Below are 26,128 nucleotides of genomic sequence, written 5' to 3' on the forward strand. Positions count from 1 at the left end.
CTAAACCTTTTTCTCTTACCTAGCCAGGCAGAACTGCCCACTTGCTTCTCCACGCCTGCCATGAATTTACCTCCAGATTGGTCTGGGACCAGGGAGAATTTAGGAGAACAGGATCCTCAAAGAAATACAGAGGGAACTCCCTCTTGTTTGGTTGGTTGCATGTGTCCCCCCAACAGGGACAGCTATCTTCCTTAAAATTGGCTGCACGGTTCCTCCCTAAAATAGTTTTCAGCCTGTGGCAACCAGCGCATCATTTTTCAAGCTACTCTAGAAAGACAGCACACTCGGACAGACGTAAGCATCCACATGTGTTGCAAGACAACCAGAAACAAAGATTCTTAAAGCATGAGGTAAAGATGAGAAAGTAAGAAAACAGCTCTTAAGGTAAGTCACCCCTCCTCAGAAGTACCACACCTCCAGCGCTATTGCGTTCCTACCTGGGAGGCTGCAAAGCTGTCATCTCCATGCCTCGGACAAACTGCTTCCCATCGGAATAAAGCAGGTTGACCTTCCAGGAGAGTGGGAGGAGTTATAAAATTACCATCTGAAGAGATCCAATTCAGGAAGAGGCCTGTTATCTGAACAGTTTAATTCACAGACATTTCTCTCTCAGATACAGGTTTCCCACACAGTCCGGAGAACACATGGAACACCTGCATCCACTCTTGAACAGAGATTAACCATAAAGTTATATTTAGCTTAGACTGAAAGTTAGAATTCATCATAACTGTAATGTTATTACTGAATATTTTCCTGAAGAGTTAGAAGTCATGAATAAAATGTAATCCCCATTTGTAAGAGGCTAGTTACAATTTGGGGTTTTTTAAATTTTTTTTTTTTTTTAAAGGAACAGATGAAGAACATACAAAGCACTGAAAAGTAACAGCAAAAGTAGTAACTGAAGCTTGGCTGGTTATTTAGGAATTAAGCCTAGAGACTGCCTTTCAGGAGTGTTATTGTTTCCCACCCCCTCATTTTGTGTTCTAAATTTAAGTTCAAAGTATCAAAAAGTGTCTGACAATTCCTCCAGTGTTACAGACCTTTCCAATAAGACAGACAGACACATACGACATCCTTTTGTCTGTAGTTCTCTGAGGAATTAAAACCTCTCTGAACTGGCACCAGCAAACTTACTCAGCTAACATCTACAATTGTTTTGTTAGCACAGAACCTATTACCATTCATTGCCATGAAAAAAAAGAAAAGCCAGCAGCACCAAATAATTTGCTTACCTTTAGTTACTGTAGGCATTTTTATTACATTAAAAGCTTTAACATTAATCAGAATACTGGGTCAGGGAAGAGCAAAAGGGAGAATAACTTAAACAAAATAATAAAAGCAGCCTTGCTGGGAACTAATGTTGAGAAAAATTAACAAACAGCAGACTAGGAACTTCCTGAAATCTAAGTGTTGTAGCATTTAAATTCTCTACAGGAAGACAAGATGAATCCTGGTAGTCTCACAAACATTTTCAGGGTTGTTGAACAGTCCTTGAAAGTGAACATCACGAGAAAAAGCAACCATTTTTTACATTTATTTCTCTATTCCCCTTTTCTCCAGAACCATGACTTTCCAGAAAATGTATTATGACTTTTCAGATTCTCAGACCTTGCAAAGCTCAAGGACAACTCTTCCTGTAAAAAGGCACATACCATTCCAGAATTCAATTTTGCACAGAACACAACTAGTCAAAGCCAACACAAAAATCCCAACATTTAAATGATTATGTTTTAAGGAAAGGTAGGCTTTTCCTACTGATCACTTCTTGCTATTAAGCATAACAATCCAGACAAGCTGATTCAAGAATTTCCCAATAGACTGATCATTAGAAAGTGTGGTGTGGAAGGATTCCCCAAATACTTGTCATGTTTATTATCCCCTCCCTAGCCACCTGCATCTGGCTAAGGGAAATCCAAGTAGCCCAACATGACAATTTTATCTTACTATCTAAAAAGGAAGCTTTAATTGATAAGCCAGTAGTGGTAAATAAATAGATAGTTACTACATTATTCATCCTCAACTCCCACACTACTAGTGGTCACAGTCTGAAAAAATCTTAGCTCACCATAGTTAAAAGAAAAATAGGAATATATATAAAACCAGCTGTCTTAGACAGCATTTTTATTAAAAATGGATACACAGAGACATAGCAGCATTTACAATAAAGAGTTTCTTTTAAAGGCATCAAGTTGTAAGCCAACCATTTGAAAAAGAGGCTTTGAAATGTTGTCTTCCACAGCACTTTTTGCCCATTTGTCAACAGGGGACAGTATGACTGCAGATCATCCAAAGGACAAACAGGCACAGTAACTAAAACTTCAAGCCCTTTTTCTGAACAGTTGGTCACATCAAGCATCACCCTCCGTAGCAGCATTTGGAGCACTCTTCGGTGTTCTTTTAAGTGGCTGGTGTACTTGATCCATTTCTTTAAAATATTTTAATGTTCAATAAAAATATTTCAAATAGAAAAATTCTTCTGTCAAGAAAAAAAGTAATGTTTCCTTTTCAGATTCCATAAAAGCTTATGAACTTCTTCACTGGCAGCATTTCCGTAATGGAGCAGGAGTCAGAACCAGCAGAACAGGCACTTCAGCAAAATTGTCAACAGTTTCTCAAGTCATACTTGCTTCAGTCCAGAAGACTGTTTCTTACTACTTTGTGGTGGTGTAAGGACACCAGTGGGGAAAGGTGAAGTCCTATTTTGCTCAGCCAATATGGCTTGTTTTGCTTGAGCTTTGTCCTGAAAACACAGGAGGAGAAAAAAAAAAAGTCTTTATTTTGGTATATCTACACACTAGATCAAGACAACTTAGTGCTTCATAATTTGATAGATTGCTCATCTGGGAATGCATCTCTGCACCTTGCATCTCTGAATGCATCATGCAGTACACAACAGATAGCAAATACAAACCCCAAGAGATCAGTAACTTTTGGAATCTGATGACCAGCATTATGGTACTTGTATCTTCAAGAAAGCAAAATTCAGAAGCAACTGAACAGGAAGAGCTTTAGCTTCTATTACAATAACCTAAATAGAAAAAACCCTAATAGCTTAGATTAACTACAATTTGTTGGACGGGATTTTGATCCTCTCCAAGTTTCTCATGCTAGAAACCACTCTTGCTCAGCTTCTTGTCAGTCAGTCACATAATAGTCCCAACAATAGTCCCAAGTGATCAGTCTTTACTTTCTCTTTTTCATCAGACAAGGTTGTATTCTCTGTATTTCCTACAGAGAAAGGTCTACTATACAGTGTTTGGAACATCCCAAAGGGTGGAGATATGCTTCCGATTTCTAGGCTAATTACTTGCTGTTTGAGACTAGAGGCTTAAGTCACAATCACCTTTTTAAACTAAATACTGAACAAGTCAGTCCCAATACAAGCCTCTGTCCTAGGAATGCTGGAACTGGACTACAACCTTATGCCCTTTATCATCAGAATACACTCAGTCTCAATCTGATACTGCTTCACTTAAGTTTACTGTGTGTTCCAACCAAAGAAGAAACAAGACTTAGGAGATCTTACAGAGAGATTTTGTCTTTGTTATGCATATACATACCAGCAAATCCAAGCTATTTATGTGCGTCTGTATATTGTGCAAGTCTTCAGGAGCTATACCTCTAAAGTGTTTGAGTTTGGAGCTTCCTACTTCCCTTATCGCCATCGCAAATGGAACCATCCATTTCACACATTCCTCTATCTCACACCATTCATAACCTGGAAGACAAGACACGCTTACCTGCCTGAATGAAGACTTAACGTTTGTAAACACATTAGACTCCGTTTATAAATGCCAATACCTGAAACTTTCTGCATCAACTCAGATGAGGAGAAGTGATACAAAGCAGAAGCTGCAAGTACTCCATATGTATATTCCAAGCAGCCAATATCCAGCACACAGAGATCCAAGAGCTACAAGACAACATATATTAAATAAGTCTATCACAAGAATAGTTCTTCCCCCAGGTGAAACAGCATTTGAAGGAAGAAATCAGCCTTACCTCTGCTATTTGTACAAATATTTGCTGTGGATATTGTGGCAACAACACTTCATAAAGCTCATTTAAATAAGCAACTTGCATGTAAATGTTTAGCCATGATACTACTGTCAGTGGATTTAAGTTCCAGTTAAGAGCCTGAAAAAGTAGACACACACAAGACTTCAGTATTAATAAAGAGTTCCTAACTTAAACCATGCAACTTTATTTACTCCAGATCAGAAGCTGTAGTTCTAGTTGGTCAAGACATCTTTGAAGTAAGCAAATCTAATCCTCTCCTGTACCTCTTCCTGCTGATAGGGTGGGGGAACTATTCATTTCCTTAATACACACATACCAGTGGATGCTTTAAATCACTTGTTACCTAGAGAACACTATTTTCTAATTAGAAAGAGAAATTGTGCCTCTTAGCAGCACACAGGATTAACTGAGGCGCTCTGCTTTTAGGCTGATTATGCTATACATTTTTAAAAACTAAAGTAGAAATAGTTCCACTTGAAATATTACCTTCATAATGATCAACTCCATACTGAGGATTTCATCTTCTGTACAAGCTCCATCTGTAACATAGGCAAACTGATGCAACTTTGGTGGATAAATTTCCTAGAAGATAGGAGATCAAGTATGTAATTTATGGAATAGGTTGTAACTAGTCCCATGTGCTTAAGAAAAAGAAAAAAAAGAGAACAACTCATCACTACTTCAGCATTTCAAGAAGGAGGGGAAAAAGAAAAAGAACCAACCCCTCCATCCTAAGTCACAGTGTTCTCCTCTGCCTTTAATATACACAGATTTCTTGTTCAACCTTCCTGCCCGTAGTCTTCACCTCTCACTTTTCACGGATCAGTACAACATGCATTATGTTTGACTACAGTACCACTGAGGCAGAATCATAACTGACATCAAGATTTTTTTAACACATCCTAAAGAAAAGGCCTTTTATCCCTTGCTTGAGGAGAACAGATTGAAGAATAATAGCCCTCTTGAAAGACAAACAGTAAGAACTTAAAAAGCACTATGTATTTTAATAGTTCAATTTGTTCCAGTAAATAAATAGCTCAGACTATCATCCAGTAGGCACTCCACTAACACTAGAATTGCAACAAGTAGTCTCTGTTTACAGCAGCCAGCCAAAACCTCATTTAGCAACTGCAATTAAAATTTTAGAATTATTCTAACACTGAAAAGACTATCCTTCTAAGATTAAAGAAATACACTGTGATGCTAGCTAGTCTTAATTTTAGCCACTTCTAAAGGAAAAAAAGAAGGAATTTTGACAAGAAAAAAAAAGGATCTTTTTTTCCTGTCTCTCAGCTAGAAAGTCACAGCAACAAACCCTATAAAGCCTGCTAAAATATGTCTAGGGTACAATAAGTGTGCTGTCCATTCATATTTTTATGTTAAAGTAAAGCTGGAGATACTTACCTCAAGCTTTGCTGCTATGAATAAAGAAGAGATACCAATAAGCTGCAATAGTGTTTTTACAACATTCTGTTGTGTTGCCATAAACCGATCAAAGAAATCTTGTGCTAAATAAAAAGTTTCTCTATGAAGCTTGTAGACTTCACAAACCTAGAGAGACATGAGAGATTACAAGGGTCAAGAAGAGTGTTATAGAGTCAAAACCAGATGCTACAGATGTATTCAAAAAAGAGCTAGACATAAAATTCATATTGGCTTTCTGCTTCACTGCTATTGTGAAGTAATATGTTAACTAAGAGCATAAGTTAAACAGTTTCCTTTGACACAGGATGACTGCCACTACAGTAATTCCCCCCACAAAAGAGATCAGAGTGAAAACCCTTTTAGGAAATGCAAGCACATGTTTTAACAATGTCAGAACATCAGTTCCTCATTTTTGCTAAGGTGCATCATTCCAACACCTCAAGAGATAAAATTCTCACAAATGCTTCAGAATTAAGAGCAGAGACAATGCCACCGAGTCATCCAAGCAGCAAGAAAGACTCACATACAGATAGAAGAGTTGTAGTACATTCTGTATGCCAACAACAGAGGGGCTGCGAGATGCATCTGATCTCTAAGCCACCACACCTTCCTTCTTACAGTGACTTTCACAACCATTTATTCAGCTTTTATCTGCAGTGTGACCTTAAAAAGCTTACATCATGGAGCTTTAGGGACAAATTGATTTATTATTGACTATCAATCTAAATGAATAACAGATTATTTTGTCAGTTTGTACACCATCAACTAAATTCTATTTTTTTTTTTTTTTAAGTTTGGTGCCATTCATTTACAAACTTTAAGACGAAGACAAGTGTCTAGCACTAAATGGGTTACGCAAAGCTCAGGACATGTACCCATGACAGTTACTAGTACACTTCAACAAAAGCATGCTTGAAATACAAGCATGGAAAAGCTTACCTCCATCAGCCAGTCTAGAAGGATTGTTCTCATTTTAGGTTGCAGAAGAGGGTGTCTTTGCATATAAAGTTTATCCCTCACATAGGTCTCTTCTTTGTTTATCATGTTTTTCCATACATCATCTCTGTTTGCCCAGCTAAGACAGATAGATATGTTTAGTCTCAAATAATAAGACAAAAGGAAGGCAGACAAGCAGCAGCAAAATGGCACACTTACCCTAAAACTGGTAATGGGGAAGCTCTAGTTGGAACAACACTCAGGTGTATAAAGTGAGAGTAATCAACACCAACTGGATCGTCATCTTTATCCGGAGTAGGAATCAGCATATGGGCATTTTTGTGAACATTATTCCAGGATGGCTATTAAATGAAATATAGGATTTTACACTGTGCCTTTTAAAATAATAATTTTAGTTGTAAATAGAAGACAACACATTGGCAAGAAACTATGATAAAAACTATGACAACCTCTTTAAACTGCACAGAATCACAGAATTGTTGAGATGGGAAGGGATCTCTGCAAATCATTTTGTCCAACCCCCCTGCTCAAGCAAGGCCACCTAGAGCCAGTGACCCAGGACCATGTCTGGATGGTTTTTGAGTATCTCTAAGGATGGAGGCTCCACAGCCTCACTGGGCAACATGTGCCAGTGCTTGGTCACCCTCACACACACACAAAAAAAAAAAGTGTTTCCTCATGTTCAGAGGGTATCTCCTGTGGTGTGGACTCACCAGTGCTGACTAGAGGGGTATTAGTTATTTGCACAGTAGAAAAAGCTTGCAACTAAAGCTGAAATACATTTACCCTGTGCTCCTTTTGAACGACCACAGCTGTTTATGGAAGAATACCCAAGTCATGTTGCATTTTGTTTTTACCGAGAACATGCTCGCCTTCATGTAAAGAATAAGCAGATGGAACTTTAAAAATCAAATACAAGGTCAGGATTTCTAGTAAGGAATATGTAGATGGAAAGCCTGAAGTCATGGTCCCATGCAAAGCAACCTTGACAATGAACATAGTTTATAGAATTTTTCTTACTTATTCATCTAGCAGCGCTAAGATGAAAAAACAAAGCACTTATGATGCAACTGTTTTCAGAATAAAGCAAATACATGTTAAGCAATTGCCACTAAAGTATCAAGTTGACCATTTCACATACACAATTTTGCCAAGATCCACAATCATCAGACATCCAACACTTCACTCGTCATATCCTTTTATTTTTATTTGGACCAGAACTTAAATTTAGGCTTACTTTCATCCTGCCTAATTCTGTTAAACAAGATCTTGGTGTATGCTTCACATAGTTCCCCCGGAAAACACTGCTTTTTTATTTTGTGGTAGAATACAAAGGCAGCCCCATGTCATCATGCCTAAGCAAATAAAAATTTGGCATTTCTGCCTAACAGTGAAATCAGCCATCTTACTGCAAACTGATCTGTTCTGCACCACTAAAGGGAGAGAACTTCCTAAAAAGACTCCTAATGTGCTTTAACATAAAAAAAAATAAACCAAAACAAAACAGAAGAATCATTAGGTGGTAACAAGTAGAATGCTCTATATGAAATTTTGCCTCTCACAAAGAAGCTTCCACACCTGATTTTTGCCCTGCCCTTGCCACAAATGACATCACTTTCCAGCAAAATGGCTACCTCTTTGCACCAGCTTCAGAAACAGAAACCACTGACTTGATGAAACAAAAACCACATTTCACAGTTCTCTCACAGCTATGACTGCTTTGCACTTTGAGTTACTGACACACAGATGCAGAGTTTTTCTTCTTGAAGTTCTACATGCAAATGTAGTGTAGCTACATACATGCCATACCCATACATGCCATGATTTAATTTGCGTGGAGGAAGGCAGAAAGAGGGTATAGTATCTTTATCTCAAAAATAACAGATTCTTTACAAACTGAAAGTTTGAATCAAACTGTCACATCAGCATTGCTTTAAGTTAACTTTTGTCCTCTGTCAAAAACACACTTTAGTCACAATTTGTCCTCCAAACTGCATGGCAAGCCCAGCTGCCAACAGTCTACGGAGAAATACTGTCTTATCAGTTAATCGGCAAACCAACAGAAAAGTAAAAGATTATATAATATCTCTTTAAAGGTGCCAAATACACCGGCAGCTTCTGAAGCACAAGGGATCTGCTCCACAGAGCTCTCAACCAAATTAGACACCTCGCATAGTACATGGCAGCAACAACAATTGACTTAAGAAATTTCACCACCCCCAGTCTTCTACAAGAAAATATAAATCAAGGGTCAAAAACCTCTTGGGGTGTTTTGAGAAGCGAAAATAAAAGCTTTGACTAGATAATGTCACTCATCAAGACAAGTGGGAAAAAGATGTAAGCAACAGAAAAAGCATATAGCTTAGCTATAGACAAGAGGAAACAAATGCGCGGGGCCCTCAAAAGAATTAAGTTATTGGGAAGGGAGAAAGGAGTCTGAATTAGCATAGGTGAGGGAACACCATAGCTCTGGCATGGATTTTTGTTGAGGGAATGAGTATATTGATCAGACTTGAGTCTTTAAAGCAGATTTAGCAAGACATTCAACCAATACTATGAAACAATATTAAGAAACTGCATTACATCACACTAACTCTAAGGAAATAGGAGCCACCACTAAAAAAAAAAGAAACAGTTTAAGGTGGGGACAGTGTGAAGAAACCATTAAGAGCTTCCTCTGGGCTTGCACAGAGCCAGCCTGAAAGCAGGGAGCTTCCAAAAAGGGACATGTTACAGAGAATCAGTGCAGCCTAATGGAGGAAATCCTGGAGTCCTGGTATTACTTCTGAGGCAAATAGGAGCTGAAGGAGGATGCAAGCCAAAAAATCAGTGGGGAAAATTACCTCTTCAGACCTGCATGGAGCCCAGCAAGAAAGTCTGGTGACACCCACAGTAATATTCCAGATACAGGAGCAGGAACAATTATCAGAGATACAGATCTGCATCTCAGACCTGAGAACTAGAGACAGATGGAGAAACTGATCTGAAGTTCAGGTTGGACGAGGCTCTAAGCTACCTGACCTAGTTGAAGATGTCCCTGGTCCTTGCAGGGGGGTTGGACTAGATGGCCTTTAAAGGTCCCTCCAACCCAAATGATTCTAAGACATGAGAAGGCTTGTTAGGAGAAGGAACACCAAGAAGGGCTGAAGATAGGTGACCAAAGTAGTCCATCAGAGACGTCACACCCATACATCTCCAAACAAAGAAAACCGAGGAGTTCAGAGGGTTTGTTTGTGGTTTTTTTTTAAAGCTGAAATGTTCCCATGCCTGAATTTTCTGCAGCACATCATCATTGACTGATATGTCAAACATTCATTTAAGCTGATCTTTTGGACACGCTTCATGCATACAGGCCAGACAAAATGGAGCAGGCAGCGACCATCTGGGTTATTGGTTACAGGCCACTCACAGCAGACCACCCCCCTTACTCCCCTGTAAGCAGCACCACACAAGCTGCTGAGACACTCATGGATCTCAACGTGAGCTGGGAGCCACCAGGACAAGCTTCCATAGATCCAGGGCAAGGAGGGCAGCAGAAAAGCAGAGGAAGAACTGCATTCAAACAGCAAGGTCAGAAGATTTTCAGCATGGAAATCAAAGGCAGAGGAACAGGTCGGGGGCAGGCCTGGTTGTTTCACTCTAAAAAGCAGCACCTCATAACAGAGAGACATCGATAGCAACTACCAGACTACAGCCTTAGTTTGCCCATCAGAAATAGTAGGATCTATAATTCTATCCATTTTTCATTCACAGGATGTGTTAGTTTGAAGTACAGGGTTTTTCTTTGCCATCAGAAAGGGATTCCAGAATTCATAAATAGGGAAGAGAAGAACAACTCACATTATTAACTTGTTCCTGTTTTTTCCAAATGGCCTAGGAGCTTCTACTACCTCTAATTTTCTAGAGTCTGAATATTGTCCTGCCCTAGATTAGCGCCAAGTCAAGCTCTCAACCTGGATATAGTTTATGCTCTTTATCTGAAGACTTGTAAGCTGATTTGGGGTGTTTTCTTTTGGTTTTTTTTTTGTTTGTTTTGTTTTTTTTTATTTTGTTTTTGGTTTTGTTTTTTTTTTTAATTTGGGTCTTCCAAATATAACCTAGACTTGTTAAAGAAACTTTTTGGAGGATATTTTCAAACCAGTTAGGTGGAACACTTTGACAACAGTAAGACCAGATTCTGGAAAGATGTCTAGTGAGAAATTGTTCAAAACTATTTCCTGAGAGTTTACTCCATCTCCTTTTCACCTGAAAACATTAGTTAGTTTCATCTAAAGAAACTAACTTCTAGATTCAGTTCGCCATTGTAGATGGAGATGGCCATGTAATTTCTATTACAATTGCACAGATGACGCCAATCTAGTCAGATAAATTTTGTTTTACACAGAGCCTTGGAAGTGTATGTGCCCACAGAAAGTAGCCAGACTTAACATGAGAATTGCTAGCAGAATTACAGCAGTGCCAGTTCTCTAAAATCAAACACAGAATTTATGCAGTATTCTGCTGTCACTAACCTGATGACATAGCCACCCTTTCACCACATAAACGGTAATGGCATCCTAATTAAGAACTCAGGCCTTATGTTCAACAGAAGCAAACTAATGAATTGACTATGAAGATGCCGTAAAGTGCGATGTGACTATGATATTTTGCCTTGTGTATAAGCTAGTGTCAGTAAACAATTTATTTAATGTAGAAGTCATGTGGTATAGGCTGCACTGGATTTATAGCTACTTGCATTTTAGAATTGCTGTGCCTCAACAGAATAACTATCTCACTGGCTATCATACAAGCCTGCTATACTGCTGCTGGAACCATAAACATATTCTCATTAGTGGCCCATGGCAATTTATATCAGAGAATAGCTTGTGTCACACCATAGACTGAAGAGCTGCTGCTGTGCAGCCAAATGTTAGCTTTTTTTAAACAGATCTGTAACAATCTGGCTACTTTGTCACAACAAAAAACCTTCTCTGTGTAAGCACAGACACACAGGTACCCATTTTATTTATGGTTTACAAAATCAAAGTGTCAAACCTACCAGTATCCTAAACTTAACTTGAAAAATGCCCAAGTAAATATTTTGGATGCCTACTACCTAAATTATTTAAGTTTTAATTTACCTATCATGCCTGAAGTTAACACTGAATGACTACCAGGCCAGGAACACAAACCAGAACACAAAACTGGAAGCATTTATCTACTTTCTAAGTTGAAGGTCAATGTATGCAAAATATATTTCAAGTTGCTTTCCCCTGTCTTTCTGGAAGAAGGTAAAATTGGGTCCCTGTTGAGGGTTTTTTAACAATACCTTATTATTATGCAATAAACATGCACAAGAAGCCCTTGCTCAGCTGAAACAGAATGAATCTTTTGGTGAAGGAGAGAGCTGTGGTGAAGGACAGGCAGCTCTTCCTTGTCATAAGTGAGAAATTAGTTTAATATACTGCACAAAAGAAAGACAGAAGGGAAGGAGAGATCCCCTCATTAAATGCTCACCATTTGAGCCCTGCTTAATATGTTGACTGATAACTAGTATACACAGTTGCAACAAGCAGAGGCCATTCCAAACAATGATGCCCATCTGTTATGGTAGCACTTTAGTCTTAGAACTTCCAGCTGCCACTTCTGGTTTGATGTGCCACATTATGCATAGCCTTGCGCACCAAATGGGTACGGTCTGTGCTCCCTGATCATGACTTTTGCAGCTTAAGCATCACTCTGCGTGTGCCTTAACAGGCTAAACGCCTAGCGACAGTGACTGAGTGAGCATGTGTGTGCAAAAAAAATAGGAGGGGAATAAACCTATTTCAGAAAACAGGCTACTCGCAGTTTTATTTAGAGCGGGCACCTCAATGTACGAAAGCATCATGATTTCAATACTGTATACCAATATAGCATCCAACAGAGATACCAATAGCATCTCAGGTTCAAAAATTATAGAAAGGCCACTAAGGGTGCTAGAGTACACTACCAAAGTCAGTTTTGACTTTGTAGCTCATATCAATCTAAATATCTTACTGAGAAAACTGGCAGTGGTCCCTCTAACCTTCACTACAGGCCTGATTTCCACAGGTAAGAGACTTTACAGACTTTACTTCTTTTTCCTGTGGAAAAAATGAAGCCTATTTTACTACTGCATTAGCATCTAGTATAAACTTTAACGTTCTAATCAGGAACCCCATTACTCTCTGTCAGTGTGATAATGACACCTGCCAATGGGAATGGAGCTGACAGTGGAAGGAAAACGGGATCTTTCCTCTCTCCCAGGCAACACACAAGTAGAGAGAACCACCTCAAGAGATGATTCTGTTCATCTGCTTAAGTGTCTCATGCTTTGGCCTGCAAAGTACAGCACATAAGCACATCACCGTACTCTTGCAACTCTCTAGAGAGGTCAATGCAGAGTTCCTCTGTGTAGGCCTAAATGCATAATAAGGCTTTTGTAAGGTGCACCCTTGCAATCTCAGGAGAGTTGGATATACTGAAGTATTAACATAATGTTTTAGACAAACACAGGCCTGATCTCTTGCAAAAGACTCCAAAGCAACTTGTATTAACTGAAGTGTTCTGTGTGCTTCATCAGCCAGGGTTGATAGTCCCCCTCGCTCACTGCTGTACATGTGGCAGCTGTGTATCTGTTCGACCATGTTTGTAATAATGAGGTACAGCAAAATAATAGGGTTAAATAAGATTACAGGAGTATGACCTGAAGTCAAATCAGTTACCTGGTTTTCATACTGCTTTTTTCTGGTCATCTCCGTTTTGGCAATTTCTTCATCAGGATCCTGCAAGAACTACAAAAAGCAATATATAATTTCTGGAGACCAACCATGGGACAAGCAACCACGGCCCATGGTGACATGCGCCTGGTCCCTGAGGACCACAGCCCCAAGGCAGACCACCGCATGGCCCCCCAGCAACTCAACAAAAGGAGGCGAGGGCCCGGAGGCCAAGCCCGGCGGCGGGGCAGGCGCGGGCCTGCGGGCACCAGGCGGGGCCGCCGGGCCGGCGCGGGCCCACACTCACCGTGCCCACATCGGCTTTCCTCTTGCGGGTTCGCATGGCGCACTCCGCACCCCCGTCCACCTTGGCGGGAGCCTTCTCCTCCACGCAGTCGCTGCCAAGAGAGGAGAAGCTGAGGGAGCCCCGGCCGCGGGCAGCCTCCTCAGGGGTGCCCGGCGGAGACCTCGGCCTACAGGGCCCGGCGCCCCGCGGGGCCGGCGGACTCACCTCTCCCGGCGCATGGTGCCCGGCTGGGCCGGGTCGGGGCGAGCGGAGCGCGGTGCCGGGGAGCGGCCGAGCAGGCCCGGGCCTCAGCCCCCACAAAGGGCCGCGGAGGCGCGGGCGCACGGCGCGGAAAGGGCGGCCGCAGCCCCGGGCCGGCCCCGCCGGCTCCCCCCGCCCCGCAGCCGGGCACCCCGGGAGGCGGCAGGGGCGCCCGCCGCCCCCTGCCCACACACCGGCTCACTCACCGCCGCGCCGGCCGCCCCGGACCTTCCCGGCCGAGAGCGCTGGGTGGGTGCCCGGGCGGCGTTGGCGGGGCGCTGGGGCAGGGCGGGAGCGCGGCGCGGGCGGGCTGCGCTGGGCACCTCCTGCCTCACGGCGCGGCCGCTCCCGTCCCTGCGCACAGCGCGGCCCGCGCCGAGCGGGACATTTAAACGCGCGGCGCGGGGCCGCCTTCTCCGCCCGCCCGCCCGCCCGCCCGCACACGTGGCCCCGCGCACAGCGCCGGGGGCCGGCGCCCGGCTGGGGCGGGGTCTGCGGGGGGCGCGGCGGGGCGCCGCCGGCGGGCCCGAGGGGAGCGGCGCGGGGCGCCGCGGGGCGCGGGATCCCCGCGCCGGGGCCGGCGGGGGAGGGCGGGGCCGGGGGCGGGGCTGCAAGCACCGACGCGGAAGCGGCAGCGGGCGCGCGCGGCCGCCGCAGGTGGAGAGCAGCGGGCTGACGGCGGCGGCGGCGGCGGCGGGGTGAGCTGAGGTGAGGGCAGCGCTGAAGGGAGGGGGCCGGGCCGCCCCGCCCCGCCCCGCCGCCCCGCCAGCGGGAACAGGAACGGGCCCGGCCCGTCCGCAGCGGGAGGCGGGCCGCCGCCATGGCCTGGCCGGGGCCTGCCCGCCCCTGATCCCCTCCGTGCTTTCCTCCCCGCAGGACATGCGGCCGCCCGGGCTCTTCGGGCGGCTGAAGGCGGCAGTGGTCGGGGTGGTGCACGTGGGAGCGCTGCCAGGTAAGCGGCGGCCGGCGGCCCTGCGCCCGCCCGGCCCCCAGGACCCGGCCCTGTTGCCCCCTCGTCGGCTCACCCGTTAGCCCGGCCTAGGCCCCCGAGGCAGAGCCCGCGCCCCGGGAAGCCTTTGCGTTCAGCCGCCGCTGCGGGCCCCTCAGGAAGCGCCAGGGTTTGGGCATCCCCCCTTGCTAGGGGTGAAAGAGGCAGGAGACACTTCGTGTGGGGAGCTAGGCTGGGAAAAAAAGGGTTTGGGGTTGGTGAGTTGCTGTGTTTTAAGAGGCAATATTGGCTAGAGCTCTTGCTGGTCCTGAGAGACAAGAAGAAACTCAGTCAACACACAGGGTTTGTTCCACCCTGACCTACTCATCCACCTTTCCCGGGGCTCAGGGTAAGCAGCCCAGATTACAGCAGCTGGCCTTCCCCTTGTCAGGCTGGTGCCCGGCCGTCACCATGCTCCACATTTCCCCAGAAGCAACCTCCAGGCGCTATGGCCAGGTTTGCCCATGCTGTGAATTCAGACCATCTAACAAAGTTGTCAGAGGGCTCTTCACAGTCCCCATTTCAGACTCTCAGTGCCTGGCTTTAGGAGCCCAAGTATCAGAAAAAACTTCGGAGCTGGGCTTAAGGGAAACGTGTTGAACTTCAACAAAATCCATGCATGTTCATTTCTGCTATGAAGCACTCATACTGAAGATCAGATAAACTCTAATCTGCAAGGCTGATTGTAAGATAGCTTTAAGTAATTTTAAATTGACTGGTGTTTAGCATAGGTGTTTTGCAGACCAAGAGGTCAGTCTTGCCATAGGTTGCATTGCGTGGAGCATCACTAATGCAGGATAAGCTATAGTAAGTACAGGAATAACAAGCTAAGAACAGATCTGGTGCAATAAGAGATTATAGCAGATATTCCTCAAGTTTATGAATTAATTTTAGGAGCTGAAGATCTATCAAGTTCAGCTAAGGAAAGAGATGCCACCGAGGCATGTCACAAGGAGATACAGCAGCCTCTTACAGCAAGCTTACCCTGTTTCTCCCTATTTCAGTGTGCCAGTGCCTACAGTTATCCTACCTGAAAGCCATTTTGGTTTGTGCATGCCCTGGGGTAAGCAACATTATTCTTGCAGGGACACCAAGAAGTTCTCTTCCATTAACCCGGATCATTGATCAAGCTTGTCAAGAGGCAGAAGCTTACAAGGATGCTGGAGTTGTAAGTTTTGGTTTCCTTCTTCCTATGGCAGCATTTACACAAAGCTGCTTCTGCATAGCCAGTATTTTAAATTGAGTCTATGATTCATCAAAAGCATCTTAAGCCACACAGTTTAGGAAGATATTTAAATCCACATATTTTATTTCAGTGTAGTAATTAGGCCTTCTAGATTACAAAACTTAAAATAAATATCATGTGCACCCAAAACAATTGAAGAAGCTTAGATTCAAATTGTTCAATTCAAATTGCTTAAGTTGGATTACCATCCATTTCTAAGAATCAAGTCAATTTAAGGAAGGGAATAAAAAAAAAGGAAAGTTGACTGCAACATGGATGGTTGCTGGCATTTTAGGTATCTGCCTGTAGAATGCTTCATCATCCAGTCTGACAAGCCACTGTATTTTTAGCTCTGTACAACACTGGTTTCATGAAGTCATGGAGGAATGCCATGTGCACAGCTGAGGCACTGCATGCGTACCTCAGTTCCTTGTAGGGTGCAGAATTGTCCCACATTTGTGTTTGTACCAAAAGAGCATAGATTATTCAAGGATTAAAAGAAAAAAAGCTTAGGCCCTTTTCTGCTCTCTTTAACCCTTCTATCCTAGCCCTCTGGCAGCAAGCGTGCCTGCTTTGCACATCTAGAAGAAGAGGCCCAAAAGGCCAGTCTCAGCCAGAGGCAAGAAGCAGCAGGTACTGCTGGCTGAATTGCTGTTGGCCCTAAAGTGGTGTAGTAATCTTCATAGGTCAGTAGATTTTAACGGGGTCTATGTCCTTTAGAAAGGTCAGATACGTTTTAAACATTTCATTGCGTCTTATATTCGGGTGTTGATGTGCTTTTTCTTTGACCTGCCTACAGTATTATGGACATTTTCTGGCATGGTAAGGTGGTGTCCTAATGTCCAAGGTTTGAAAATGCCTTAAATGAACAAGTGGTCACTGCTCTGAACTGCTGTTTTCTGCAAAACTTTAAGAACAAGCCAGTTGAAACCTTTTGGTGGCATAAATTGGAATGATACTTTACAGACCAAACAAAATTGAATATAAGAACTGTGTAAGTTATAGAAGACCAAGGTCAAAATGCAAGACAAGTCACACAAAGTAGGTTAGGGGCAGAGCACTAGTAAGGCTAAATTAGGAAAGAATCCCAAGAACAGAATTGTTGCAAGGATAGACAGCACTGTGGAAAAATGATGTTTACATAGGTGGGCTTCCGTGCCTGTGAACCAGAGGAGCATGTGCAAGATGTCCACCCAGTTAGAATAATCTCTTAAGTTGTACAGAATGAGTATGTTTTCTTTCTTTTCATGCCCGTTAGAACAGGTGTGCAACAGCTCTGTATTCTGTACTGTGACTTTATTTTGTCTTCACAGTTACAGTATCAACATGAGGTATAACGTGATCTACATCAGAGGAGTGGCAAGTACTAGTCTGTCTTCCTGCGTTAGAGGAAGCGGTTACACAAGTGATCTGTAAAGCCATTGCCCCACATTACAGTGCTTGTTTACCCATTTCACTTCCATACTAATTACACATTGAAACATTTAGCAGCAGGGAGAAAACACCAAGTGTACCTAAAGGTGAGGGAACATACAGAAGCAGTTAGTTTCACTGCTGATGTGCACAAAGATGGAACAGTTTTAAGGCAAGCTTTAAAATCAGTACTAACACAAAATTTTAATTTGTGTTTTATACTTAATTGTCTTTTCAGCAGCTGTAATAAATCCTGCTATTCCAGGTCTAAGTGGTTTACTTTTTCTTCTACTGCATTGCAGTCTCTTAACTTGAATGTGTTTTTAAACCTACTTCTCAGATAGATAGATGGCGTGAATGCAGTCATTTCTCTACACATTTGGACAAATTCAGGGCTTAAAGTTATGCTTAGCCCATTTCCTGTAGAAGTCACAAGAATGTCAGTATATGTTCCCCACCAGTCTTCATTTTAAAGGTCTGTACACAATAATGTTACAGCAGTATGACAAATAAATCCTTTATTAATGTCATAAAGGTCAGAGAGAATCAGGAGAGCTTCCATAAGTATCAGTATCATTGCCTAGCACTTTCTGCAATTCATGTTTATTTTTTCCTGGTACTCTAAGAGCAAGGGAAGTTTACATGACAGATTCTTAAGGAGCTTCCTGGCTTTTGCAGAGATCACCACTCTTCCAAACTAACTGTCCTGCTTCTGTAACGGGAATATATTTGGATATCCCCCTCAGTACTCTGCGTGAACTGTCAAATTGTCTTTTTTGTGGAAGAAAAGCAAGAAACTTAAAGGGTTTTTTTTCCCATGGATGTTTCTACTGACAGTATTTCCAAGAACTGCATACAGTAGCCTTTAAGAAGATATGTAACCATCTTGCTGCTACTAGATGTTTCCATACTGTCTCAAGTTGCTTGAATTGGTGTTAACATTTAAGAATAAATTATATTGTCTTACTCACTCAATATGCGTTGCATTTGGACATAAATCTCAGTATATGCAGAAAAAGGTGACTTGTCTGGCACATTAGCAGCCTAACATAATAAATATGAAAGATTTGTGATATTAGAGCACAGTAATGAAAACAACTGAGTGCTCAGTTAGGAAGCCATCTGCACTCAAAGTGTGTATGCTTTGTACTTCTGTGTTGCTAAACAATGAAATTCCCTAGACAAGATTTTATAAGCAGCAAGCCATGAGGTATTATGATCCCTCTAGTTTGTATCTGCTTTTGTTTAAGGAAAATGCAAAATATATAATCAAGTTAACTTTTATTCATTCCATTAAGCCTGGGTGACACTTTGTAGCCAGAAAATCCAGCACAAGTTCCCTCTCATTTCATTGCTGTAGATCAGTTTACTACTAGTTGCTGTTATCTAGCTGTAGCTACTTGAGTAGCTGATGTTAAAAGACAGTTAGAGATACCCAAGTAAGACTATTTAAAAAAAACAAACCCCAAATTATAAAGGTACATTAAGTTACAAATATTATGGTGCTTCTTACTACACAAAGTTTTAGGTTTGCTTCTTTTACCAGTGCTGTCTCTGGAGATGCCTTCGTTGCCATTCTGATCCTCCCGACCCTTCTTTTGTCTCTGTACCTGGAAAGAGAGTTGCTAATGCATGTTTTACAGTGATGGTTTTTAAAAAGAAAAAATTTCTAGCCTATTACTCTTAAAACCACAATGTTAGTTAGAAATCAAATTACTTAGAATTTACTAACAGTTGAGACAGAACACACTTAATATTTCTGCATAGAAAAATGTAGGTAGTTACCACTTGGATTATGGAAGTTAACATTTCAAGTTTTAGTTATATTACAGTAGAATAAAATGACTAACAAACCTCCCCACAGCTACCTCCTATGATATATGCATGAGAGCATAAGATATCTATTTGCCTCTATTAAGACAGTAATCTCTTGCTCTGGAGGTGGAGTTTTTAAAGGAACTGCCAGGAAGGTGTGCCTAGACACAGCTAATAAATGCTCTACAAAGGCACCTGATTTTCTTTATAAGGGGCACATGAGTAGGGTGGTGGGAAAGGCTGTAATTGTCTTAGTGTACAGCTGAGCCTGTGTAATAAGGGATGTGGTGTGAAAGCCTGCTTTCTTCCTGTAGGAAAGAGTAGTTGTTTTAAGCTTGCAAAGGTTTGTTTTAGTATGTATGTGTTTGTAGGTAAAGCCTTTCTGTTAGGGGGAACCCTGGGGTTAAATTTGCCCTAGGTAAAAGTTTCCTTGGGTGGATGCTGAGTTGAAGCTTGTGTGATTGTTATATCATATAGCATTTTGACTGTTTTTGAGGCTTTTCTGCTATGGTATGCCTGCTTGCAGCTGAAGTGTTTTAAGAGGTCATTCCTATAAGTGGAATAAAGCTAAGGAAACTATTTTTCTATATAATCAGAGAGCTTTTTAAATGACCTGGTTTTGAGTAGCTAACTGTGATACAAGAGGTGCTTTGTGCATACATAGCATTTCAGAAGTCATTCAAAGTAAAAAGGAAATATATTGTTTGATAATTACTTATAATAAGGCTATTATATGTAAGCAACACATTTTAATAATTGATGGAAAAGGAGCATAAAAGGTGTTTGCTAGAGTTTTATCTCATACTATCTAAATAAATTCTGCTTTGGAGGATGTAATACAGTAGCTATTCCCATAGACTTCTAAACTATAAGCTTAAGTTGCAAAAAACTTTAATTTAGCATAAATGTTTTCTTTCCACCATTTTAATTAGCTGTCTGATAGTACTGAAGTCTGTTTTATATACATATCAGTTCAGTAAACACAGAAATCTGTGGTGTTATATTTTTGTAGAAAATATGAAAGAAAGCTTTGAGTTAATGTATCTGTAATTCAGCTCTCTGTATTGCAGAACATATGTTGTTCTTTTTTAATTAAACAAAACATAATATGCGAAAGAACATAGTCTATCGGTTGGTACCAAAAGAATAACACATTATTAAAGTAATACCAAAAATAGTCACTGTAACTGTGGACCTTGAGGCCATGGGAAGAGACAGCTGCTGAAAAGTGAATATAGTAAGTTTAAGGCAGAAGAGAGAAATACTGTAATCCTCCCATATGCCTGCATTTTGAACTGTAATTCAGTCAGATACTTTTTATGCGCAGTAGTATGGCTAGGGTTTCTAATGAACTTTTAAAGGAATTAATTCATTAATGTATCTAATGGAATAATTTGCTTCATGCAAATCCTGAGCTGTTAAAGTAGTAGCAACTCTTGGAAAGCTCAGTTTCACTGCAGAATTTCTGTGGAATTGTGCCAGTCTGTTCTCCTGCTTTTTCGGGTACTAGCTTGATTCTTCAGGAGCTGAGCATCTCAAGCTTCATTCCCAGGTAGCTTTCTTCCTGTGTGTCTCATCGAGGTTGAGTCTTGACTGCCTGAAAGCCAGAGGCTTCTGTTTTGCAGATCCTAGCTCCTTGCTGTTACGATAAGCTTGTAGTTTCCCAGATATCCAGGTTTTGGTGAAGTCTGCCGGGTAGAGCATTCTTGAGCCAAGGACTTCCAGGTTTTGTGAACTCAAGGAGTTACCTGGTTTTGAGGGTTCATTGCATTTTTTGAGTTTGTTTTGTTTCGTTAAAATATTATCATTCTACATGAATCCTTTTGCCACATACTGCGGTGACCGACTTTGCATTCTTGCTTAGACTGGCCTAATATATGTATGTGTACAGAGGGCAAAAGGCAAAGGGATTTCTCTTGCTGTTGGTACTACAAAGGATTCCGTAGTTGTGCCTGAAGTATAAGACTATTTGGTTAGTTCAGGGTTGTTGGAACAGTCCTGACCTCATTCCAGGGAAACAGACTAAAAGTTTGTGATTTTTTTAATTCCTGAAAATGTTGTGGGTTTTCTGTGGACTGGTTGTCATCTTTGTCATATGGCTACCTCCTGTCACAGGTAGAAGTGCGTGGATCTTAAATTATATATTGAATTGGATGTAGAAGCAAAATCGAGGACAGATGTTTTGGTTAGTTGCCATATCGAGTTTTCCTTCACCTAGTTGAGGTTTTCCTGGACTGGAATTCTGTAATTAAATATGCTGATGAATGGCACCAAATATTGTGTAGGTCTAATGTTGGGTGCTCATAATATTAGATCACTTTTTCCATTAATAGGTCGTGTCCTTTTGTTTTTAAGATTCCATGTATTTTGTGTATTTAAATACTGAGCTGTAAGTCATTTGGTGAAGGCAGCTGTACCCCGGTGCACTGACGGTGTGTAGGTCGTGTGCTTGGACTGCCCATACTGATCCACTGGATTATTTCCATTCTCAGTTTTCCCCATCCTCCGTGTTCCATGTTCATTTGTGATGGCTGTGGCTTAGCCAGTAATTCAGCCATTATATGCTGACTGCATTTTATATACTGTCTTATCTTTTACTACCAAGAGGGCATCTATGCTACAACAAAGATTAAAGAAGCGTTACGTATGAAAGTTTTTTTAAAAAGGAAACCTTTTTTCCCCCTTCCTGATTCTCTACGTTATTATTAACCAAACTTTTTTGTCTAATCTCTAGTTGTAATTTTTTCCCCCAAATGTTCTTCTTTCTATTCTGGTTTAGTTAGAATATCTTTGAAATGTAAAGCTCTCATTTTAAAGGATTAAGATGTATGATGAAGCTAGAGAGAGTGGAATTTATACGCAATTATATATGTATATATACACACAATTAATTTGTCTATTAAACTTTTTATACTTTTAAATTGGAGCAGGTGAGAAATTTCTAGCTTATTTCAACATTCTTACTCTAAATGCAAAACGTTATGCTTGAAATTATGTTTCAAGGCTATACTTTTACTCTTGTTATTAGTCCTTGACAAAATTATATACGATTTGCAGTGGCTGAAAACTTTCTGGTGTATACTATACAATGATTGGAAAAGTACAAAGTACCAGATAATGTACGAATATTTTCAATAAATTGAGTAAATTATATCAGCAGAGTATTTTATCATCAGTCCATTGTTTGTTAAGAGTATGTGTGTGTGGAGTGAGAGACATAGTAGGTAATAAATAGCAATATCTTCCTTCAAGTAATTCTTCATCCAGAATGGGAGAGGTATCAATAGTTAATACTGTGGTATTAGACACACTGCAAATAGGCACAATGATAGTCAAACACAAAATTCTTTTATTTATCTAAAATAACACTTATTTTCTGACATGAATTGAATTGACAATGGCCTTGATTATCTCTAAATCGTCTGTTATCCAACCATACTCAATATCCTGTATTCCACTTGGATAATTGAGGTTTGACTCTATACTATTTTTAATGAGGTATAAGATTTAACTCATTTGCCTATAGTTCACATTTTAGGGTGGATCAAAGGAATCCTAATTGATGAATATATAAGTAAAATCCCATTTGTTTCTTTTCATTATTTCCCTGCAAATACCATGCTGTTGATGAAAGTTCTTTTATAAGTGGTTGTATGCGTCAATACAATTTGCTGTAGATAATCCTTCCTTTGAAGGAAAACCTTTAAACTACTGTGTCTTTTAATACAAACAGCATAATGGTGAACCAGCCATGTTTTTGAAGTTCCTTTTTTCCAGTTTAATCATATTTCTTTCTAATCATCTTCACAGGATGGCTTGATAGTAGAAAACATGCATGATCTTCCTTACACGGTGTGTCCTGGGCCTGAAGTAACAGCAGCAATGACAGTCATTAGTGCTGCGGTGAGACAAGCCTGCCCCCATCTCACGCTGGGTGTCCAGATCCTGTGTGCCGCAAATCAACAGGCGATAGCGGTTGCTCTTGCTGCAGGTAATAGAAATAACTCATCAGTTATTACTGTTGTTTGCTATGGCATTTACTCTCTGCAAATTGGGCATTGTACTAACATAGATACCATGAAAAATGAGACATGAAAAGCTCACTGTACCCTGAAAAGCAGAAATTAGATTTTGAGAAAGATGCCTGCTTGATTATAATAGATGATACTTGTGCACTGCTTCAGTAGGAGGCAGCTAAAAATCCCAAGGCCTTTGCTGCAGCTTTCTAGGTGAAACCTGTCTAAATATAATGATTAGTTTAAATCTACTCATGTCTAAAAGCCACCTTTGGTGTAACTCTGTTTACTTCAGTGAAATTGTATTTAAAGATCAATTTAACCCACTGTGGTTAGGCATCCTGTTTCAGCATCTAATTATATGTTGTTGCTACTACTGTTATCCATTAAAACTAAGTTTTCATTGCCTCTTTTGATGAATGGATGGAATGAAGCTTTTTATATAATAACAAAAAATTGAGTGTACAGCTAGCCAGACTACTTAAAATTAAATTGCATTTGAGGCAATTAAATAGAAATGAATCTATCTTTATTGCATGAATCCTGGACTTGCTAACCTTTCTGCTCCTACTGCTCACTGAAGCAGTTTTAGTTTTTCATCTGTAACCTTCCATAATTTAAAGATGGAGGCTGGTTTAATATGGAAGGCTTGTACTTCCTAAATACTTCATAAATTGAGGGTTAATGCCTGTTTTTGCCCAAATTGCATATGGATTACAACAAGGATGCACATTTTGGAATGTACAAATTCTATAAACAGGCAGAATTTTCGAAGAATGCAAAACTAAGATGCTGGTGTTCATTGAAAAACATACTTCAGATAGAATAATGTAGGCTAACTTGTCTGCAGTGGCAGCTTTAATTATGTTGATATGTTCTAAAAGTCTTAAATTCCTTTTTCTTGGGAGAATTCTTTTTGGTAGATGTGTTTTGAACTCAGATTTGGTTTGAATGCTTTAAAATCAGAAGTTGGCACTTTCAGTGTATCTAGCTACTTGACAAACTGACAAAACTCAGTTTTTATTGCTGCAGTGGAACCTATATGAAAACCTAAAATAAAAATGCTAACAGAATTCAATTTTATTTTTAGGGAATGTAGGATAATTGAGGTACGTAGGCATTTGCAGAAATATTTACACGTCTTATTTTTAAAAGCGATAGTCAAACTGTTAGTGAGTTATGCAGCCTTCTAGGAGTGAAATCGATCACTAAATAAGGGATATAGGGTGGGAACAATGTATTTCTCTTACTTCTTAGCAATTATTAATGAGGGAGAGAATTCCTAGAGGGCTCAGATTTTGCTCAGCTCTACTACCGTTCTGCACTATTTGCTCTGTAACTGGAGAATACCAGCTAGGAAAGGCTTGTCTTTAATGCATTTCATTGCACTTCTCTAAAAATTATGGTCTCTGAGTTCACTGAATAGGAAAGCAAAAAGAAAAGAAAATAACTTTAAGCAAAGCCATAGTAAAGTGAGTGCTGCTTTGTACATAGCAAGACTTTGAGTAGTTTTTCTGTAGCAAATTAGTAATGATTTTAATGTTGATATGATTTAAATAGGTGGATATTAATAAAGCAAGCCCTGTATGCTTTCACTACAAAAAATACTTGCTGGAGGTATTTTAGCTAAAAAGCATATGTAACATCTCCTGCTACTACGCAGTCATTTCATTTTCCCTGTGGAAACTCCTATCTTTGATAGAAATAACCATTCTGAAGAGAACTGAACAGGGAAATGGTAAGTGGTCTCTAGGTGTAGGTAATGATTTTGTTTTGTGAAGGGAGTAAACAGTCAGCAGGTTTACAGTGTGACTAGAAGGAGCTCAACAGCAGCAACACATGGTTGTGCTAATAAACATATTTTGGGTAGCTAAATACTAACAGATGAAATTACTGAATTTTCCTAGCATGTTGACAAGGTATTGGATAAATTTGAACATAACAGCAATAAATCAGGGAATAAGGCATCTAAGAAGGTTGAGATTTTTAAAAAAAAAAATTTTAATTCTTTAGGAAACATTTATTTATTCAATTGGGCACCTAAAGGAAGGAATGTCAGCTAAAACATGTTCATGCTGGGTGCTTCAGCTGAGGTATAGGGCAATGGTAGGAAAATAGTGGGGGATCTTGAGGAAGAAAAGGGAACCACTGTCTCTCCAATCTTCTGTCAGAAACAAGCAGTTCCTCACATTATCAAAAAACAACTATTGAGCCAAACAGTTGTTGCCAACATCCTCCACCTCCAAAACATTATTGCAGACGGTTACACCAGTGCTGAATGCTCTTGGTTTAGCGCACCGAGAGCTCCACCACAGCAGGTTGGGTGAGGTGGTTGCCCAAGGGCATTCATCCAGCAGGGCAGGGCATCCTTCTGCTGTGGGGCCTTGCTGCAGGGCCCACATTCCCCCGAACTGCCCCAAAAACCAGCATCACTGTGCCTGATCTTTTGCTTCTGCTTGTGACTTCAAGAGGTTATGTTGAAAGCTGCCAGATTTCCCTCTGTTCCTAAGGACAGAGGGCAATGTCAGCTCACTCAAAAATTAGTGTCATTATATAGCCAAGTAGTGGGGGAGATTCATGTTGCACCTTTCTTAATACTAAGTCCTCTGCTGCTCTACTTTTATACTCTTCTAATGTAGGCATTTTAATATGAAATACAGTCATGTCCCGAAGGAACTGTAGACCACAAAACCTAGAGACGATACAGAATAGTACAGTTTTGTATTTGTCTTTGACTGGAAGCCATCTTAATCTCAAATACTTATTCTCAGAAAAACACCCCTTCTTAATAGTTCATTTTAATGACATTCTCCAAAGACTGTATTATCTTCCTTCTTTCCTAAAATGCTCTTTGTGGAGAAGCAAGACAGAATTTGTTTGCTACGGTTACTTTTCAATGGTTCATTATTAACAGGTGTACCATGTGTTTTTGAGGTGTATAATTTCCTGTTTGTAGTTTCTGATTTAATTAACTACATCTGCTTGAAGTTGAAGCAGAATGAT

General features: G+C 40.9%; 2 protein-coding genes across 10 annotated transcripts in view; one reads left to right on the forward strand and one right to left on the reverse strand.

The window, feature by feature from the left end:
* Positions 1-1,220: 1,220 nt before the first annotated feature.
* On the reverse strand, positions 1,221-13,908 carry CCNE1 (cyclin E1). The gene is made up of 11 exons (XM_086757964.1): positions 13,633-13,908; positions 13,429-13,519; positions 13,128-13,196; positions 6,601-6,743; positions 6,385-6,520; positions 5,425-5,571; positions 4,507-4,602; positions 4,003-4,137; positions 3,802-3,913; positions 3,561-3,718; positions 1,221-2,740 (listed from the first exon to the last, which is right to left on the reverse strand). Exons 1-11 carry the CDS (start codon positions 13,644-13,646, stop codon positions 2,618-2,620), a joined length of 1,224 nt encoding a protein of 407 aa, XP_086614090.1. The 5' UTR covers positions 13,647-13,908; the 3' UTR covers positions 1,221-2,617.
* A 397-nt stretch (positions 13,909-14,305) lies between these two features.
* The window catches only part of C13H19orf12 (chromosome 13 C19orf12 homolog), a 56,501-nt gene continuing 44,678 nt past the window's right edge, over positions 14,306-26,128 (forward strand). For 5 of the 9 annotated variants that reach the window (XM_086757971.1, XM_086757974.1, XM_086757972.1 and 2 more), the window contains exons 1-3: positions 14,390-14,620; positions 15,742-15,824; positions 22,920-23,100. In XM_086757971.1, coding sequence (XP_086614097.1) covers positions 14,548-14,620; positions 15,742-15,824; positions 22,920-23,100 — 337 coding nt within the window. In that variant the 5' untranslated portion in view covers positions 14,390-14,547. The other 4 variants (XM_086757969.1, XM_086757975.1, XM_086757976.1 and 1 more) reach the window with 2 other exon arrangements.

Source organism: Chlamydotis macqueenii, chromosome 13, assembly GCF_036417535.1.
Source record: "Chlamydotis macqueenii isolate bChlMac1 chromosome 13, bChlMac1.mat, whole genome shotgun sequence".
NCBI classification, from domain to species: Eukaryota; Metazoa; Chordata; class Aves; order Otidiformes; family Otididae; genus Chlamydotis; species Chlamydotis macqueenii.